Source organism: Columba livia, chromosome 5 (genome assembly GCF_036013475.1).
Source record: "Columba livia isolate bColLiv1 breed racing homer chromosome 5, bColLiv1.pat.W.v2, whole genome shotgun sequence".
Classification (NCBI taxonomy): Eukaryota; Metazoa; Chordata; class Aves; order Columbiformes; family Columbidae; genus Columba; species Columba livia.
Window position 1 is genome coordinate 8,059,517 of NC_088606.1, and position 19,979 is coordinate 8,079,495.

Consider the following 19,979-nt stretch of genomic DNA (forward strand, 5'->3'; position numbering starts at 1 on the left):
AAAGTTCGTGTGGGCCATGTTGTGTGAAGTCATCACAATCCAGACACCTTCACAGGATCTCAAACGTCTGCTGTCACCAGTTCCATTTGATGGGCAGGATGGTTTGGCTCCAGGGAGTTGGAGCCCATAGGCCATGGTCCAGGGGCTGTGAGGAGAGACTGCAGAGCTGCACAACTGCTGCCCATGACCTGGACAAAGCTCTTTGTATTGGCACTGCTTCAATTCTTGGCAAAGATAAAAAGGATGGAGGAAAAGCTCGAGGGCAGGATGGCCAGAGGGCGTTGGAAGGTTTGGTGACGGAGGGAGGAGAATGCTGCCTGGAGGGAAAGGATTAATTTCAACCATGGTAGGAAGACAATCTTGTCTTACTCCTGAAAAAGCTACTTGTAGGAACTTATTTTCATGGAATGAGCAAGTGGTTTTGCTCTTGGGTTTTCAAATCGGTAGCTGCAACAAGTTGAATGAAGTGAAAATTTTCTTAGTTTTTGGGTGCTGAATCTCTGACCACTTGAAGATTGTTACAACTTCAGCACTTTCTGTTAAACACAAAACCAGCATCCCCATCTATTTGCACTTGTGGGTGTACCACAGATCACAGCCCGGCTTCCCTGACCCCAGTGACTCTGCATCTCAGGGACAAGGACCAGATCTCACTCTGTCTTCATGGCAAGCCAAGAATTGGCCAGTAAGTAGAATACAGAGCCATACACTGAGTAGGCAGAGAAAATGTACATTGAATAGCTTCTACATCGAATAGGTGTGTGTTCGAAGCCAATCCTCCATTCTGGGTGCTGAATCTTTGTGATCCTGTGGTTAAAGAGTATAAAATAACCTGTATCCACAAAGGAGTCTAATTGAGGTTATTTATAGCCAATTTCAGTTCTGTGGTTTCTTATGTCTCCATAGCTGGCCCCGTAACCTGAGTAATGTGTTCTCTTTTCTGTAGTGCAGTGTATGGCTGTGTGATTGCAACATGAAACCAAACCGGTCTCAGGCCAATGTATCAATACAAAACATTCTTCCTGATAGCTTGTTTCACCTTTTTAAACCAATAAACGTCCTGGGACAGATGGGCAAATTAGGTGAGCTCTCCATTTAGCCCTTGAAGTGATTCTCTTAGTTCATGGTGACAAGCTCAGATTTGCCATATGGCTGCACTTGCAGGACTTAATGCTTTCATTATATGCCTGTGCTTGGCTCGTGTGGTGACAAAAGCTTTGCTTTGTGTGTTGCAGCCGGAGGGTGGCTTGGTGCAAACCTGGAAAAGCCTCAAAATGTTAATTTTCATGGGATAAAGTAACCATCAAGATATTAGTATTCTTGGAAAGGAGAACAAATGAATTTCTGTTCAGCTCAGAAGATACTCTTACCATGGGAGGTTCTTGTGCTGAAGTTTCTGTTGATAGAGGGGGAATACAAACATACTAACAGGCTGAAAGGGAGTGTTGTGCTGACTGTAAAAATGGACACAGAAAATCTCTTGCTTCTGTTCTCTTGTCACCAGCCTCATAGCAGCATTCTGCCAGAAGAAATCACTGCATTCTTGCACATGCACCCAAGTGAAGGCCTGAAACAGGAGGAGAGGGTGCACACGGGCTAGATGCGGGGAGTACACAGCCAAAAACCTGTGGGGTGGGATCTACATCGCCACGTGTTCTGGAGCAGCACTCCCTGGCAATGCATTAACTGTCAGGAATTGCCAAGGAACCGTGTTGTGCACAGCCACGTCCCTCGGTGTCCTTCCCTGGCCCATCCTCTATCAATACTCTTTGCTTCCCAGCCCAGCAGGGAAGTGTTGGCCTTCAGCAGTTTGCATAGTGCTGGTGGGTGACGTGTCTCGGGAGGGTGTCTGCCCTGCCTGGGGTTGTGCAAAGCGTTGGGACCATGCTTGAGCCTTCATTAAAACTGCCAGCTTCATCAGGGGCTGCCTCCAGCGTTTTTGGGTCTGCAGACTGGTCTCTGCAGTAAGAAATGCTTATTTCTCTACCTCTGGGCATCCCGCTTCCACTGAGCTGTGGAAGAAGGGTGCCATTTCTCAGCTGCTCTGGCTTTGGGCACACTGTGATGTGTTTTCTTCCTTGGTGGGTCTGGCCCATGTTTTCAGCCTTGCGGAAAAAGGCACTTTTTTGATGTATATAGCAGGAACGGGTTCAAATGACTGCGACTTTGAGTGGAAGCATGAAATTACAGGGAAGCCAGCAAGGCTAAATGTGCCTTCTCATTCTTGTAAATGTGAATCCTTGGTGACAAGGTCCTTTCCCATTGTTCACCAGCTGACCACCCTCATTGGAATAGGAATCTTCAGCTGCCACAACCAAAGTCAGCCCCTTCCTTCCCATATCAAACTTGGGAGATTCAAGCTGTTTTCAGCTGATTTCCTGCACACCCCACCTGAAATTACCAAACAGCCTGAGACTGCACAGGTTGCAGTAAAATAGGAGAGTGTTGAAGCTCTCCAGGGACATCACCTTGTGCTGTGCAGGGATTCTATGGAGGTTTTATTGGGGAGCTCCAGTGAACCCCTTCTTCACTGCCATGGGCTGCCCTGGTAGCCGCTCCGGCAGCAGTGTGTCCCAGCTTGGTAGGTGGGGGGAGCAAGGGAGTTCATACCACCTCCTAGCTGGTATCTGTTTATTTTGTTTTCCACCACGTCGCTTAACCTTTGGCAGGGCAGACAGTTGGGAACCACGTGTTGATGTTGCAGCTGTGGCCGGGCAGCTCTCAGTCACTGTGAGTGCACTCCCAAGTTCAAAGGTCTTTTGAAATTGCTGTAGATCAGTATTGCATGGCAAGGGAAGCAAAGTATGCTGCAGGGAGGCCCCTGAGTAAATGATACAGCCATGTTCAGCAGAATTATAGTGGTGGTTTGTGGCAGTACCACTGTAAGACCCCATTCTTGTAATTATCTTGGTGCAAAAAAAAAAATCTGGACAGTTGAAATCTCACTTGCAAAGTGCCTGCTTGCTTTCCATGTTCTCCAGGCTCCTTTTCCTTTAGGGATTATACTTCTCTTCAGGGCAAAAGCTGTGACAGAAGTCATTATTGTATCAGGCAGGATGGTTGGGTTTATTTTGGTTATGCAATGTGTGCCGGGAGCGGGGGGAGCTGCTGGTGCAAGGGAAGTCCTTGTCCTCTGAGCACTGTCGCCGTTCCTGGTGTCTCCCTGTCAAGCTGGGTGGATTATTTCCCTGCTTTCTCAGACTTACTGATTTCAAATGGATTTTTGAACCTCCCTGGACCGTGATCAGGTTAAACTGTCAAGGTGACTGGGCGTGATTTACCTGTGCAAATATCTGAAGCTCTCCCATGATGTGCAATGTCTTCATTTTATCCTGCCATGTGCTGAATGTGGGCAATGGGCAAGCCAATACAGGTCTGAGGAGGATTACCTGAATACTGAAAAACCTTTAATTTTAAAATCATTCCTTGCATTTTTGCTGGGATTATCGTAACTTCTTTTTTTTTTTCCCTGATATTGGCTGGGTGGGAGTGACTTTTAATCTGAGGTTCTCCGACTTCCGCCTTTTTTCCCCACTCTGTGATCTCTGACACTCATAACACACAGCAGTCATGGCGGCGTGTTTTTCCACAAACAAATGATATCATAAATGAAGATTAGGGGTTGTTTTGTCCTCCAGCATAACACACTCCTTGCTCTGGAGGCCTTCCGCCTGCACTGGAAGGTTAGAGAGGACAAGTCAAGTGTGTGGGAGATTTAATTCGTACTTAAATACCTGGGACATAATGGCAAAGGCAAGAAGGAAGAACGCAGGGGAAGTAAGGATACATCTGTGTGCGTGGTGCCTGTGCGTGGATGTACGTTTTCTTGTTTTTTCGGGTTCGCTTCCAATTGAGTCTGCGGCAAATCATCCGGGGCTGGGGCTGCATTCCCTCTTTCGCACCAGAAATGAGCACCGCATCTACCTGTTTTGGTGCCGAAGCCTCCAGCCTGCAACCTTTTTGTCACCAGCCGCCGGCAGCCGCTCGGCGTGTGCTCCTTCGCGTGCTAATTCTCTTGTGTCAGAATAAAGCTCTGGTGGTTTTGTTCTGAAGAGGGATGCGGCCGTTTGCCAGGTAAAATACCGACCCAAAACGTAGGGGATAAAACAGGGGAGACCTGTAGTGGCTCCCCAGCTCGGGGGGTCGGAGAAGAGGACGGCTGAGCCTCCCCCCCCTCCACGCGGGATGCTAAATCGGATGCTAAATCGGCGAATAAATAGGGCATCTGTGGAGGAGGGGTTTCCTCTTCCATGCCTGCCGTGGTCGCGCAGACGGGTCCCCCTCGCAGCTTGGGATTCACAGGCTGAGGAATGGTTTTTTCTTGCGAACCGTAAGTGCCATGTTGGTCAGCGGCAGGGGGATTGGTGGCGGTGGGTTTGGTGGCAGCCAGCGGCGCAGCCGGGCGGCCTTGGGCAGGGGGAAGGGCAGGGCAGCGCCCGTGGCTCCCGCAGGCAGACAAGTGGATGACAAATAGCGCTCAGGGGCCTCTTGCTTAATAGAATCAGCTGTGTGTTGGGGGGGTTTTGCACCCGAGAGGGTGGAGGTCTGCGACAACGACCCTTGGGTAACGTGAGAGAAGGTTCCTCTGGCCGCTGGCCCTGTGCACTGCGCTCGCACAGCCCTGAAACGGGGGGTGCCCGTCACTGCGCCAGGGCCGGCTGCTGTTCAGAGAAACCTCCTTGCCTTTTATACACAAAGGCCTAAAATTTGCCTTTGACATCACCTCTGCAAATGGGGTCTTTTGTCCCTCAGCTCTCCCCCTGCAACTGGCTGAACAAAGGTTTCTTGGGCTGTGCATCTCATTTGCCTCACTGGGTTGTAAACAGTCCTGTCAGCTGGCAGGGCCATCTCAGCTCCTCCTCGCTTAAAGAGAAATGTATGTGCTATCTTTTTCTGATGACATTTGGGCTTGTGAAGGAGAGTTTGGAATATACGTCAGGATGTTTTTCATTCTTGCAGACACTAAAATTTGAATGTTATTTATTACCTTATTTGAGCTCCCTGTACCTTTTCCCCACAGCGTTTTGACAGCTAATGCAATACAATTGACAGGCATTTTGCCGTTCTTTACATTTGTGTGAATACGTTTCATTCTACCTGTAAGCGCCTTCTGCTGCTAGATACTACAAAATATTCTGGCTTTTTGTGGGGCTATGCAGTGATTCAGCCTGAAACAGCTTGATGCATTTCTCTTGTAACCCAGCGCTGACACCTTCATTGAGGGTATTAAGACCCAAATCCAATCTCAAGTCAGGTCAGTTAGTCCTGCTGTTCACTTTTGAAGCCATATTTTAGTGATAATATACCAGTTTTGTTCTTTTTCTGACACTTCTATTTTGGTGTAACAAGTAAGATATTTAGAAACTGGCTTTGTTTGGCTTACCCCAGGCATTTTATGCATGTGTCTAAGCCCTCTTTTAAATCAGGGTGTCTTTTAAGCTGGGCCCATTGCACAAGAGATGTTTGATTTTGGTTTAGATTTTAAGATCGGTTGTGATATTTGTTGGATTTTATTTTTTTTTAATTATTACCATTTTTTGTTTTCTGGGGCCATGTTGAATAGTGGCAGATGAGTTCTCATTGGGAAGTGAACTATGGGTAGGTTGGCCTTTAAACAGTAAATAGTAAATTTTGCCTGTTTGACCAAATAACTTGAGAGTGACACTTGTAGAGGAAGAATTCGATCAGCAGTGGTGATGGGCTCTTCCACCCTCTGGGTAACTGGGAGGAGCTCATTTCCTCTGCCCCTCTTGAAGGTCTATTGCTGTTAATTCACTGTGTGTTGGGTGATTTGTCACCTGGATGTGGGGGAGCTTTTGCCCCCAGGCTCAGTGGATTGCACTGTGCACCCGACCCAGCTCCCAGGAGTCCTGTCTTTCCAAATAGTCCCTTCAGGATGCATCTCAACAGAGTTCGTGAAGTTTATTTCATGCAAAGAGCAGATAGTTTCCAAAAATACTTGCAGCGTGCAGAAATGCATCAGAGAATGGTTGTTGCAAGTGTAAGACTTTTATGGATGTAATGAGTCTATTTTACGTTTTCTTTTGAGCTGTAGCCAGAGAAAAGGCAGTACCCTGTGACTGGTGTGCAAGTTGAGGGTGCTCAAGGAGGATCCCCAATTTTTGTTTTCATTTAACCTGTTTCATCAGTGTAGACCTGGACCCTTTACCTTGGGCTGTGTGTCTGCTGCCTTCCTATTTAGACATTGCACTGATGTGAACTTCTGTTAAGTTTTTATTCTCTGGCTACTTAGCTCAAGTTTTAGATTAATGACTTAGAGCATTAAGGGTGGTAAAATGATTGACAAATGCCATATTCTGTCCAGGATATGCAACAGATTACATAATTACAATGGTGTGTCTGTAACAGCAATTGCTGGAAAGTAAATACAAGCTCACGGTACCATGTTCATGCTGTGCTTGAGTGATTTCTAAGCCAAAATAATATTCTTTGGGGTTTTTGTGGTGCAAAAAACTCCACTTGGATTCTAAAACTGTTGGATTTCAAACTTATTGAATGTGCTGGCAGTCATTGGGACATTTATTTATAATCTAATATCGCTTGGTTTTGCTTTTGACTTCCTTGGCTATGTTCACCTACCTGTTATTCAATATGCAGACTGAAGAAAGATGTCTTGCAACCCATGAATTTTTCTGTGATGCAACTTCAGGATGGGAAACAGAGGGGTACAGACAGAGAAGGGAGTACAGGGAAGCAGAGATGACACTGAGCAGCACAGCGAGCCGTGGTCTCAGCAGGTCAGCTGTGGCATCAAATGTTCCCAACATGTGCATCTCTTGCAAGTCACCAGGGGCACATTTCCAGAGCACCAGTGGAGAACATCGTCGAATATGCAGAGAATTAATTGACACTGGATACACTCAGGGACAGTGCAGCGATCGAGCATTGCTTTCCTCCCAACCAGCTTGAAATCATGCAGAGTTAATAATGCAACAGCATAGATGTTTGTCTCAGACTCTTCCTCAGCCCTGGCTCTTCTAGCAGTTCTTCCTTCAGTGCTCCACACAATGTCTACATTGTCCCATCCCTCCAGGGAGGAGGGTTCTGGAGTCACATGTCTCCAGTGGACCGCATGCCCTGGGGAGTCACAGGCCCTGCTGAGCATCATAACCAACTGGATCCAAATTGACTGTTGGGACAGTAGCAGGGGATAAGCTGTAGAAAGAATTAGGTAAATTACTACCCAGCATAGCACAAGAAGATGGTGCACAGTTACTCTGAGTGCCACTTAACAGAAGCAGAAACAGGAGCAGCAAGATTTACATAGCAGCTGTTTGCTTTGGAGCCAGATGCCTTCTGCATACAGGGTTGAACTTAGGAGCAGAGCTCTGAAAAGAGCTTGTTAAGGAAAGTGAGAGCAGCCAAATACTTCTGTCACCTGCTGGCTTCCTCTCCATCAGCTGCAGCAGTGGAAAGGGGCAGAGGCAGCCGCTTTGCACCAGTATTGGTGGCTTTGTGAGTGCAAGCCAGGAACAAGGTGAACCATGGACTTGGAGCAGATCCTTCAGGCTGTTTTTCAGGGCTGCATCAACCAGTCAAGGCTAATACTATGTTTTGCAGAGTTGCTAAATACCTGCCAGTAGTCCCAGTGTAGGACTGTGCTCTTCTCACCCTTCTTGTAGAAGAACTGCAAGTACTTCCTGGTGCTTTTGGGACAAAGTGCTTACTCATGCTGCTAATCCGTATGAGACCTCACATCTGCTGGCCGTGCTCTGTACCTTCACAGTAACCAACAGGACTGAACAAATCCAGCAGGATCATTCCCACATTTCCTCCATAAGTGCTTTACCTTAAATCAAATGCCTAATTGGCATGCGTAACCTCTTTGAATACTTTAAGGTTGCTAATAAGATCAGTTGTTGCTTACAGGGTGACATATTCGTTATGGATTAGCTCTCCTGCATATCTTCTGTCATTGTATCATATGATGCAACAGGCAACTGCAAAAGCCACTGGGTTAGAGGCAGTTTTGATCCCTCTCATCTAAAACTTGCTAAGGTAGTTTGGCAGCAGGTAGGACAGTGGGCCAGGAAACTCCTAATTTTTTTTGCAAGGAAGGGCAGGTCCATCCAGGTACCCTGTCAGGGCACTTCTTGCATTGGTGTAACCTGTCCCTGCCTGCCCTAGATGAGGGTTCACCCTCCTCAACCCTGCCCCACTCCTAGCTTGCACATCACTGGTGTTGCCAAGTACATTGGGGTTCATCTCAGACCCCACAACAGCCCCCTGCATTTTGGGACATGCAGTGATCCCCTTGTACAAGCTGCTCTTCCAGTCCTAGCTGCTGGTTTTGTTTAGCTGCTGACAGTTCCCAGATATGGTGGCTAATGAAAGAGAAATGTTTTGGCCTTTTCACGATGCCTACTTTAACTTTTAGCACTGCACTTGGCTTAGATAATGAAGCTTATCTGGGTAATTTCTAGACCAGGTAGTAACTTCGGGTTAAATTCAGAAATTTGCACTTTAAAAGTCACATGCGAGGTCCAAAACTGAATCCCACGGCAGAAGGGCAGAACTAGACATCAGAGGGACACGAGCAGCTGGGAGGACAGCACAGGGCAGCAGTGCTGGCTAAGAAGTGGGTTCTCCCTAGGACAGAGTTGGAATGATTTTGCCTGACTTTAGCACCTGCAGTACTATAAAGTACTGCACAGTAGACTGTTGCAGTTCATGGAGAGAAGTACGTGCTTTTTGGTACATCTCATCTTGTGATCTGGATGTTTCAGACAGATCTCATAGAAATCAAGGTCTAGATTAATTTCTTTTTCTCATTAACTTCCAAGGTCTAGCTGGCAAGCTCTAATATCAGTCTGAAGTCAGAAGATATAAGTGTCACCCCGGTGTTGGGCTTTTTAGTAATTTTTGTTGGGCATTGCAATAAATGAGGATTTCAAGGAAAGACTGAGAGCAGGGAGGTAGTTTAACAGTTATTCCTCCAAAACATAGGGACAAATTTCCCAAAATGTATAGACACGCTACTTGGATAATTTGAGGGGCTGATAAGTTTTGACATGGGAATATGCCATAAGGGCTGGACATAGAAGTTTGTCTGCAGTTTGAGAGCTGTGCTACAAACAGCTGTAAGAAAAGTCAGTGGTCTGGATGGTTCATTTGCTTGTCTGCTGCACAATTTTCTCTAGCTGTTGGATATGTTTTCACCCACCAGCGGAGTCTGGCACATCTCCTTGCATTTCAGTGTGTTGTTTAGAAGAGCTTTTAATGTCGTGGAGCTCTAAGTTGTACAGTGGCCATTGTTTACACCTTCTCCCGTCGGCATCCAGGGACAGCCCAGGGTGTTGGGCCTGTGCTCTGGGCAAATTCTGCCTCGGTTGTTGGAGTGGTACCTTGCTGATTAGGGTGGACCTGTTGTTTGCTAAAGAAGACGCTGAATGTAATTCACAGCAGGAAAATCACAGCGTAGATACCCATTTTAGTTTAATCGCAGCATATTAGGCTACAAACTCCCACTTAGACAAAGGTCCAAGATCTGACTGAAAAGCTCCTCACTAGCAGGTGAATGAGGCTACAAAACTTCCCTCTGCTCATATAGTTTCATTAAAGAACTCACACAAGACTTCCCTGAAGCTGTAGAACAGAGGCCTGCTGAGCCAATTTAGGTAGGTTTTGACTAAAACATGGCTCTGATTTACAGGCAACAGCTTGGTGCGATAGTAAGTGCTTCATAAAGCCGTGCCTATCACCTTCTGCTAACATCATTTCCACCGATTGCGGATCTTTGTAACAAAATGTTCTTCCTGGTTTGCTTAGGGTGAAGAAGCTGAAGGAAACATTTGGTTTTATACAAGTATTGGACAAAAATATGAGTAACCTTCGCACCTGGTTGGCCCGGATTGAGTCTGAGCTTTCCAAGCCTGTTGTTTATGACATCTGTGATGACCAAGAAATCCAGAAGAGACTGGCAGAACAGCAGGTGGGATATAGCAGCAGGCAGAGTAAATGAGCTAAAATGCTGCTGATTACAACTGGTCCTGGTTTAAAAATCACCTCTTTTTTTTCCTTTAGCAAGGCCTGCTAACTGTTTGCTTTTCACGGCATGTTCCTGCCAAGATGTGTTACATGGAAAATCTTTATTTGCTTGCTGTAATTTCAGTATTGTATTGACTTACCCCCACTTTTATCCTTCCCCCCTCCACCCAAAGAAAACATGCAAATACAAACAAAAGCATTTTTACATTTGATCGCTTGCTCAGTTAAATACAGCAGGCATCATGACAGTGGGCAAAATCCATGAGGATGACTTAGGCTGACAAGGCGTGAATGCTGGGTGTCCTGCAAACTGGCTGTGACAGTTTCCAGTGTTGTGATTTGATGTGTTGTCCTCTCTAGCTCAGTTCGCTTCCCCTCCTTGCAGACAGCACACAGCAAGCTTGGATGAGAGAAGGATGTTTTAGCTTTGCAGGGTGGACTTGTGCAAACACACCTTTGGCTGAGGCCTGACCCAGTAGGCAGGCTCTGAAGATCCCCTCAGGGTTGGGTGAGGTGGTGCGTGAAATCTGCTGAGGCATAAGCATCAACCAACCCAGAACCCTAGGGTGCTGGTTGAGTGCGTGCAGGTATTTATCTGAGACAGTGGCTTACCAGGGGGATCTTAGGGATTTATACTGTTTTTTGAGGATTGAGCACAGCTAAACGTGCCAGCTGTCCCAGCCAAGTGGAAGCGTGAGATGAGTTGGATAGTCCTGGAGTATATTTCTCTCTCCAACAGTCAGGGAAGGAAAAAGAACTTCTCCAAAGCACAGACCTGTTGATGGAGTCAGCCTTTGCTCAGGGCTGTGCTATGAGTCTGCCCAGGTTCAAACTACCTCCCTGGGAAGGCAGAGAATGACCACAGCTATTGTATGGCCTTTGTGTTAAATGAGAGTGTTTGCCCTAAAGCTCAGGATCAAGAATAAATCAGCCAAGCATGGAAGCTTTATGGCATCTGCCTTTAAGAACACCTATGGATGCTCTTCCCATCCTTCCCATCTTCTCTGTCTCTGGCTTCTGCTTTCTAAGGAAGGATCTCTGAGTGTCCCAGACCTGCGGACTGTGTTCTCTGCTGGTTGGTGTGGCTCTCCATCCACTCGTGTCCCAGACATCGCAGGAAGAGCCAGCTCCCCTGTGACAGGAATGGGGGCGGCTCAATTACCAGAGCCTTGTCCAAGCAACTCTCATGGTTTCATCTGCATTGTGAATGGTCACGTAAACAACAAGGAAATACTTTCTCCCATCCAAACATTTTGCATTCTCAAAGGCTGTGAGAAATTGCCAGGCAGAGAAGAACGTGAGGCACAGAGGAATTTGTTTCCAAACTAGTTTATTTTTATTGTGAGCATTCAGGCTTCAGCTATCTGAATGTGACAAGTAAAAAGATCTTTTCCTGGTTCTATTTGAACAATTCTTTCAGCAAGAGCAGAGTGATGATGAGAAATATGCCCTAGAGGCTTTCTTGTATTTAACATCCATGACTGGAAAAGCTTTACCTGTTCAGTCTTGAATAATGACATTTAAAAGCATTGTGCATCCACAGAGATGTTTTATGGTGTGTTTCTACAATTAAAGGATGAAGATTAAAACGTGAATACCATTACTTTTAAGATTTCTAAGCTGTTTCGCTAATGCAGAAGTCTAGCAGTGTGTAGCCTGTTTAAGCTCTCTGGGCAATGCTGCTTGGAGTTGAAGGAAAAGGACCTTTTTGGCCCAGTGTATGCTCCTGGCCCCATTACTCAGTTTGTTGTTTTTTGTCTCACCCTAATATATTCAGGTCATTTGGAATAACAGCTGGGAAAACAGCAAGGATTCTGCCCAGGGTTAGTCCATGAACTCAGGCATGACCAAAAGTAATGGGATCATCTTAGCAACATTACCACACTGCGAGCAGAGGGGTCTAAATTCTCATTTTTACTAATACAGATGTAAATCCAGTGTAATTTAATGAATTCAGAAGAGTCTTTCCGGTTACCAGTAGTGGGGTAGAGCCTCCTCTCAGCCCCTGAGCCTGTATTAAAAAGACACCACTGCCTCTTGCTCAGCAAACAGCTGTGAATCCTGAAGAAGCTGCCAAAAATTATGCTGGGTCTGCTTCTGGCAGTCTGTCATCTATGTAGAGATTTTGGCTTCTACATTCCTTAAAGCTGTACATTACTGCAAATCCCACAAGCCAAATTTTGACCATGGAACACCACTGAAAAGTGTCACTGGGTGGTACTCGACTCCTTGCGGCTTGTTGACTTCTGGAAAGATCTTCTTCAACTCTTTCTGTATTTACTGTGTCTCTGTTTTGGGTTGTTTTGTTTGTTTTATTTTGGTTTGGTTTTATAAGTCTAAAGCAAAACCAATTCTGCTTCATCTGTTTACTAAAATCAGCAATACCGTTTAATGAGAGTTCCTGCTCACTGTTGTCAGTAAAATATTCAGTTGTGTTTGTTGTTCTACTGCTATTCACGTAAAAGTCTCTATATCCTTTGTTAGGAAAGCCAGAAATCGGTTGAAAAAATGGAAATGTAGTGGACATGGTAATTTGATTAATATTTACAATTGGTACCATTGGTACCAGAGCTGCCTTTTCAATTAAAAAAATAAAACCAGTTAAGGCATCCTTTTTGACTTTAGGAGTAGTTTTAGGTACAGAATGAGAGTCCAGACTATGATGGAGATGCAGGCTCTGGAGAAAAAACCTGTAGTGTAGGTTAGATAGAGAGTCTTTGCCAAAGCGTTTAAAATAGTCTGTCAAAACAGGAGCTCTCCACGAGGAAATGAGAAGAGTAGTGTAACAGCAGCTACTTGTGTGCTGTGTTTCTGTGTTTGGTGATATCAGCCTGTCATCACAAAGTCACTAAAGTACACGAACTGTACTGTGAGTTCTCTGTCAAGGCTTACGGTGCAGTAAGCTGATATGAGACACCGTCATCTTGTACTGTCAAAATTAATAAGTATGTGTTTATGGTATGTGTACAGTTTGGATTTTGAACTCGCATTAAAATTGTCCAGACTGTTAATGAGAAGATGGGGCTTTCCCTGCGAAACCAAAACTGGGCAATCCTTTTGTGTGTGTGATGGTTCTGTCCTGGCCTGTCAGCCTGTCATCTGCGCAGCTCATCTCGCAAGTCTGTTTTCTAAAGCTAAATAAGCTTTTCCTAACACACAAATTGCTCTTTCCCCATCCTCTGCAGCATTTTGAAAGGCTATGTCTGAAGTCTAGCCATGTGCGTTTCCTTCTACTCAAGCTATTCTTTTGCCAATGGCAGGATCTGCAACGAGACATAGAGCAACACACTGCAGGGGTGGAATCGGTGTTTAATATTTGTGAAGTCCTGCTACACGATTCAGATGCGTGTGCTAATGAGACAGAGTGTGACTCCATCCAGCAGACGACCAGGAGTTTGGACAGACGGTGGAGAAACATTTGCGCCATGTCTATGGAAAGGCGAATGAAGTAAGTGTCTTTTTCTTACCCCTTCTAAAGAAACCTGTGGCAATGTTTTGAAGAAAAGCTGTGGCTTTTGCCACAAACTGAATTTTGAAAAAGAAAAAAAAAATATCCAAAATTAATAGTTATTTTCTGATGAAACCTCTGAATTTTTGCATGTCCTTCCCAGAATCGAGGAAACCTGGCGCTTATGGCAGAGGTTTTTGGATGACTATTCTCGTTTTGAAGATTGGCTGAAATCATCTGAATTGTTGGCAGCTAGGCCTAATTCTTCAGAGGTTTTGTACACCCATGCAAAGGAAGAGCTGAAGAAATTTGAGGTGAATTTTTTAACTTCATTTTTTTTATGCTCAGCAGCAGGCTGGATGATCAGATTGCTAAATACTTATTGTCTGTGTGAAATGCCTGGATCACTGAAAAACATCAGTTCAGCGGTGGTGGTATAGAGTACATAAATAATTTGACCAGTATGTGGTTGCTAGGTACCTGGCTGATTTGTCTCCAGAGTGCTTTTTAATGTGGAGAACCCAGTGCTCTGAACTGACAAGATCCTGCTTGTAAGTTAAAGATTTACTTTTTATAGACAGGAGACCTTTGCGGGTTGATTTTTTTCTTTCCTCCTTTTTCTAAGGAGCTAAGTCCGAGCAGATTATTTAAAATATGCATCCTTCTCTGGATTTAATTTTGCAATTGGAAGGTCTGTTTTTAAAGGGAGGGCATAATCGTCTCTCTTGATTAACAGTATCATCCAGATACTTTCTCATCTCAGCAAGGGAACTGAGTTCTTTCACTTGCCTTACAGGCATTCCAACGGCAAATTCATGAACGCCTCACCCAGCTGGAGCTGATCAATAAGCAGTACAGGCGCCTTGCCCGTGAGAACCGCACGGACTCTGCCAGCAAGTTGAAGCAGATGGTCCATGAAGGCAACCAGCGCTGGGATAACCTCCAGAAACGAGTTGCTGCTATTCTGAGGAGACTCAAAGTAAGTGCATGGTGGAGTGAGAGTGAGGAGCACATGCAGGTTTCTGTAGGAATTACCCAAGGGCAAAACACATACTGGAGCAACTCTCTCATGTTGGTTTGTGTTTTAAGTTACCGTGGTGTAAGAGAGCAGCTCTGGAAAGGTCACCAAGTACATGGCATAAACGTGTTCTTGGTAATTAAAAAGCATAAGGGAAGAATGGGTGCAAATTTTGGAAGGTGTGTTGCAGGCCTTACTGCTTCTGTTGTGCTTTCCTCTTATCCGATTCTGTCATGGGTGGATGCATTCATGCATTTGCATCTTTCCATAGATAAGAGGCAGAGAGACAAAAGGGTCTCAATGCAGATATAATTTGGAATCTACAACACAGCTCTAACTGATGCCAAGTTATGATTCACCTACAAGGCTTTAAACGTGGAGATGTGATGGGGAGCCATGGTGCTGTCACCAGCTCCTGCTGTGCTCTCTGCCCAGTGGAGGAAGGTTGTCCAAGTGTGTATTTGTGACACTTCAAGGGAGTGTCCTGCTTATCAAGTTAAACTGCTCTCTGGGCAGCTATTTTGTGCTGTGCGCTGGGCAAAACTTGTCACTGCCCAATTTTTAAATACAGCGGTGCTGCAAGCGGTTGGCATGGAAAACTATTAGATCCCAAAAGTCAGTGGATGAGGCTATGGGTGCATTGATAGAGTTTGATCTGTGCAGTTAGGAGGTGCTGTGTTTGGGATGTTACATGATCCCCCCCCTGAACATTAAATGCACCAAGGAGGACTGAGGTACCACGAGCTGCAGGTCTGTTAGCAGCTTCTGTGGGAGGTGGCAGCACAGAGAGCTCCTCCTGCTTTCCACACCAAATGATGCATTAATTACACTGGTGTGGTTGTCCATGATCCAACTTCTTCATTGTTCTACTGATTTTAATGTCACAGTTTTAATTAGTTAGAGATAGGGCTTGCTTCCTTTGTCTGTCTTTCTTCTATAATTTAGAACAGATTAGATGTTAAACCTGAGTCTGAATAGCTGTTATACCGGTATAATGATTTGGGAAAACGTATACAGCGTGGAAGCAAGAATGTAACTTTATAGAAGCACCTTGCACTGCTGAAGTTTTACTCCGTCTCCCATATGAATAGTGTACTAACATAGGACACTTTGTTCCAGCATCACTACGGGAAGGGGACAGTTTTAATACACGGCATGCTGCCGTTTGTGCCCCGAAGGCCTTTAAGGTGACGAGCAGTTTTGAAGCAAAACACTGGTTTTCTGAGGGCTCCTGTGACCATCGTTTTTCATAGCTGAAGTCTAATAACACTGGCTCCCTTCTTCCTATTCAGCACTTCACCAATCGGAGAGATGAGTTCGAGGGGATGAGGGAAAGCATCCTGGTTTGGCTCACAGAAATGGACCTCCAGCTGACAAACGTGGAGCACTTCTCAAAAAGTAACTTTGATGACAAGATGCGCCAGTTAAATGTACGTATCCTTGTAAAGCAGTTGTGTAATAAACCCAGCTGATCCTGTTGGGCTGCCCTCTCTTGACAGAATCGTCTGCTTTTCTGGAACTTCACAATAGCCAACAGATCTCTGTAGGACTATATTTGTTTTAAGACACCAGTAAATTGTTAAGACTTATCCTCAGAATCAAGGTGAAACTGTACAGTACTTAAATTCAGATTCAGTGTTCAAGCTCAGTTCTATCCTGCCATTTGCTCTTAATTTCGAGTTTCAATGACAGTGATACCTGGCCTGGAAAGGAGCACACACAGGTTAACGGTAAAAACTGTGTTCCTAAATTCAGGCATTTTTTTTCTGGTGAGAATATTTTTGAATTGGCATTAAGGTAGGAACTCTTCTCTGAGTGCACTGTTTTTATCTGGGGCTTTGAAAGAGAAATAAGACAACAAGCATGTGCAATGATTCTAAAGAACATACTAGGTCTTTGCTACCTGCTCATGTGCTCCTTTCTCCTTGTACTGCTAATTGTTTTGGGATGTAGATTTGCTGTTGTATAGGCTGGAGGCCCAAACAGCCAAAAAAACTTCTTTGCTACTGAGAAAAAGATTGTGTATACCCAACAGAAAAATAACCTCTGATTAGCTGAACTATTGTATCATGATCCCCCGCAGGCTCAGGACACTGCAGTCATATTGATGTACACATGGGTGGAAAGTGCCACTTTGTTTGGAACTATAATGTTGTTAATAAAATAAACCTCTGGACCTCTTGAGTGAAAAGATACTTGTGAAATGAAATTAGACAACAATGTCAATTGCTGCTTTTCTTTCACAGCAGTGAGCAGGAAAATAAGGACAAAGCTTAGACTAGAAGGGGATGTTACAGAAGTAATTATTTTTCTTGTATTTTCCAAATAGGGTTTCCAGCAGGAAATAACACTAAACACCAATAAGATTGACCAGCTAATCGTTTTTGGGGAGCAGTTGATTCAGAAGAGTGAGCCTTTGGATGCTACCTTGATTGAAGATGAATTGGAAGAACTTCATCGATACTGTCAGGAAGTCTTTGGGCGAGTTGCTCGGTTCCATCAAAGACTGACTTCAAGGCATCCTGTAAGAAGCAACAGTTGGTTTGATTTTGGTGTTTTAACTGCGATGTTCATTGCTTATCTCTAGCAGCTTGACTGAGTGGTTTGAGCTCAAAGAGGTCAGGAGCTCCTCAGTAGTTGTGTCAGCTTTGCTAAGTATTTGTCACCAGTCTTGTCTTCTCACACCACTCCTGTTGGGACTCCATCTGCAGAATCTGGATAATAGCATGGAGGTAACCCACAGGGTTAATGTTTAGATAGTAGTGGTTTGAGGGCTTCAAACGGTTTTTTAGTGTTTTTAATATAACGTTTTCTTTAATTTCAATAACATGCTTAGAATATCTCTTTATGGATTGTTTGTGAGGCTCCATCTGTCCATTTTCTTGTGAGAACCCCTGAATGGGGAAAAGCACCCTCTGTACTTTTCACTGGGAACATTTAGATGATTCTTAGTTTGCTTTGGCTCAAAAAGAAAGAACATCTATTAAAAAGCCAGGCAGAGGAAGTAACATGAACATCTACAAGTAGCTGCTCACCTCAACAAAGCATCATTTCATTACTGACCTGTGTGTTTCATTTGGAACTGGGTATCCCTCCCTGCAAACTAGAGAGAGATGTTATGGTGGTGGTTGAGTGTCTTGAAGAAAGGGTGGTAGCTGCTAATGTGAGGATTGTTTTGGCAAAAGAGGAAGGAGGCAGAAATTATGCTTCCCTGTAGTTTTAGCCATGTGGTCTTTGATTGCTGCAGCTGACCACAAAACAGTCCCCAGTTATCCTGTATGGTTCAATCATTAGCTCATTAAGCAGTGCAGAACTATTGTAAATCGTATAAATATACAATAATTGTTATTTATTTTTAGGGATTGGATGATGAAAAAGATACCTCTGAAAATGAGGCAGATCCAGAAGACTCCAGAGAAATCCAGAATGATCCCTGGCATAAGAAGGCCATCAGTGAGGGGCCCTCTTCATCACAGTCCCTTTGCCACCTTATGCCCCCTACTCAAGGTCATGAAAGATCCGGCTGTGAAACCCCTGTCAGCGTTGACTCCATCCCACTCGAGTGGGATCACACAGGTGATGTGGGAGGTTCTTCCTCTCATGAAGATGAAGAAGAAGCAACATACTACAGTGCTCTGTCAGGTAAGAACCAATCACCAGCTGTTTGTTTTGACAAGGACGACTACAGGATGTCCCTGTGTGGGAAGGGAGGGGGATTGGCATCTTCCTGTGGCATTGTTGGTTGGCTTTCAAGTGCTATTAATAGGTGTGAGCAATCTCATCTCTTAGATGTCTTTATGAAGGGAATGGTAATGTCTAAACCAAGCTGATATTTTCAGAAACCTAAGGTTTTTAGAAACCTTCCTTTTTCAGAATGTTTGATAAGAATAGTACCAACAGCTTATTTTGTTCTTTGTCTTTGCTGTCCCTCATTGTTTCAGTTGTTTTTAATAGTTGGCAATATTGAATAGTGAGGAAAATGACATTATTCTTTTTTCAGATGTAGAAATCACTGAAAATCCTGAGGCATATCTTAAAATGACCACAAAAACTTTGAAAGCATCTTCTGGTAGGCACCTGCTAATGCATGTGTCTGAACATGGCAATCTCCCTGTGCTGCACGCTATATTCCTCAACCTCTCTCATATGTAATGTCTGACTTCCTGCCTTGTGTGGACACCATGTCTCATCCCGTCATGGTGTTCTTACGCTGCAGTATTCACGTCTACATTACAAAGCACTCAAAAGCATACCATTTAGATTCTGCCTGGTAAATGCCAAGGTGGTTAATGTGCATTTCATTGTATTGATCCAAAGCCTTTTGGTACTTTCTACGTGGTTTGCTCTGGGTAGTATCACTTTTTTGGTTGTTTCTAATTTTGATTGCATAATTACTGAAGGCAACAGTTCCAACTCTACAAGTATTTTTTGTGTTTTGTGCATGACACAACCATGTGTGTCCTGTCCATTAAATCCAGAACAAACATCAGGACGTATTTGTCCCTCCTGAAGTGCGTTGCAGATGTGTGATAGTATTGTTAAGATGCAAACTTTCCAAAACCACAGTGCAGCCTTTTTATTTTATATTTTGAATACTCATACCTGTATTCAAGCGTTTTCCAGAAGAAAACAGAATGTCCCATAACTGCATGACTCTCATCTCATTACCTTTGAAACACTGTTGATGTTTTGCAAATGTGCATGCTTTGCAAGGAAAGCTGCAAAACTGTCATTTTTATGCCATAACTTGATGCCATTTTATTCAGAGCGCTTTCTAACTTAATACAAAGCAACAGCTTCCTTGTGAAGATGAGATTTTGCACTCATGGCATATGGTTTTGGTTTTATTTCTTTCAGGAAAGTCTGTTTCAGAAGCTCATCCTTGGCATTCTCCAGGTAGCCCTGTCTGCAGGAATCACCGATACAGCCAGGCAGAGATGGTTGGAAATGTGTTGTCTGGTCCAGAGACAAGTACTCCCTATAAGCCAGACTATGTGAGTTGGAGGCTCTGTGGGCACTGAACCTGTACTACACAGTTCCCCTGTAACTCCGTTCTCTTCCCCCCTCAAGCATGAAGGAAGAGTTGCATAGAAATATTCACTTGATGCAAATTTAGATATTATTTCTGGTAGGTCAGGTAACCAGTGAGAGTCTCTATCCACTTACTAGAAAAGCTACTTTAAATAAATTCAGAACAATCATGTTAGGTTCCAGATCAGAGCCAGTGTCTGGAGGAAATTACTTCCTCTGTTGTCATAGGAAAAGTCCCAGAGAATTTAACCCCCCAAGGAGGGAGTGTGAACACCCTCCCTTCATACTTACTGACGTATCTCCCTTTCCCAAGCAGACCGATTTGAAGGGTCCTTTTCTAGCATGCAACCCACCATTTAATCTGCTTCTGGGCACTAAAAATTATGCCAAAAATAGCTATTGTTCATTGGTACCTCAGCCTTGGTGGCTGGTTGCCAGCTGTGGCTTTGCCAGCAGCAGCCAGGCTCAGTGGAT

At 44.5% G+C, this 19,979-nt stretch overlaps 1 protein-coding gene across 11 annotated transcripts in view; it reads left to right on the forward strand.

The window, feature by feature from the left end:
• The window catches only part of SYNE2 (spectrin repeat containing nuclear envelope protein 2), a 197,853-nt gene that overhangs the window by 167,199 nt on the left and 10,675 nt on the right, over nucleotides 1–19,979 (forward strand). For 8 of the 11 annotated variants that reach the window (XM_065065861.1, XM_065065855.1, XM_065065865.1 and 5 more), the window contains 9 exons: nucleotides 9,790–9,952; nucleotides 13,269–13,456; nucleotides 13,620–13,770; nucleotides 14,253–14,435; nucleotides 15,767–15,904; nucleotides 16,804–16,998; nucleotides 17,834–18,116; nucleotides 18,475–18,543; nucleotides 19,332–19,468. In XM_065065861.1, the coding sequence (XP_064921933.1) occupies nucleotides 9,790–9,952; nucleotides 13,269–13,456; nucleotides 13,620–13,770; nucleotides 14,253–14,435; nucleotides 15,767–15,904; nucleotides 16,804–16,998; nucleotides 17,834–18,116; nucleotides 18,475–18,543; nucleotides 19,332–19,468 (1,507 nt within the window). Of the gene's footprint in view, nucleotides 1–9,789; nucleotides 9,953–13,268; nucleotides 13,457–13,619; nucleotides 13,771–14,252; nucleotides 14,436–15,766; nucleotides 15,905–16,803; nucleotides 16,999–17,833; nucleotides 18,117–18,474; nucleotides 18,544–19,331; nucleotides 19,469–19,979 lie in introns of those variants that run through there. The other 3 variants (XM_065065863.1, XM_065065866.1, XR_010473239.1) reach the window with 2 other exon arrangements.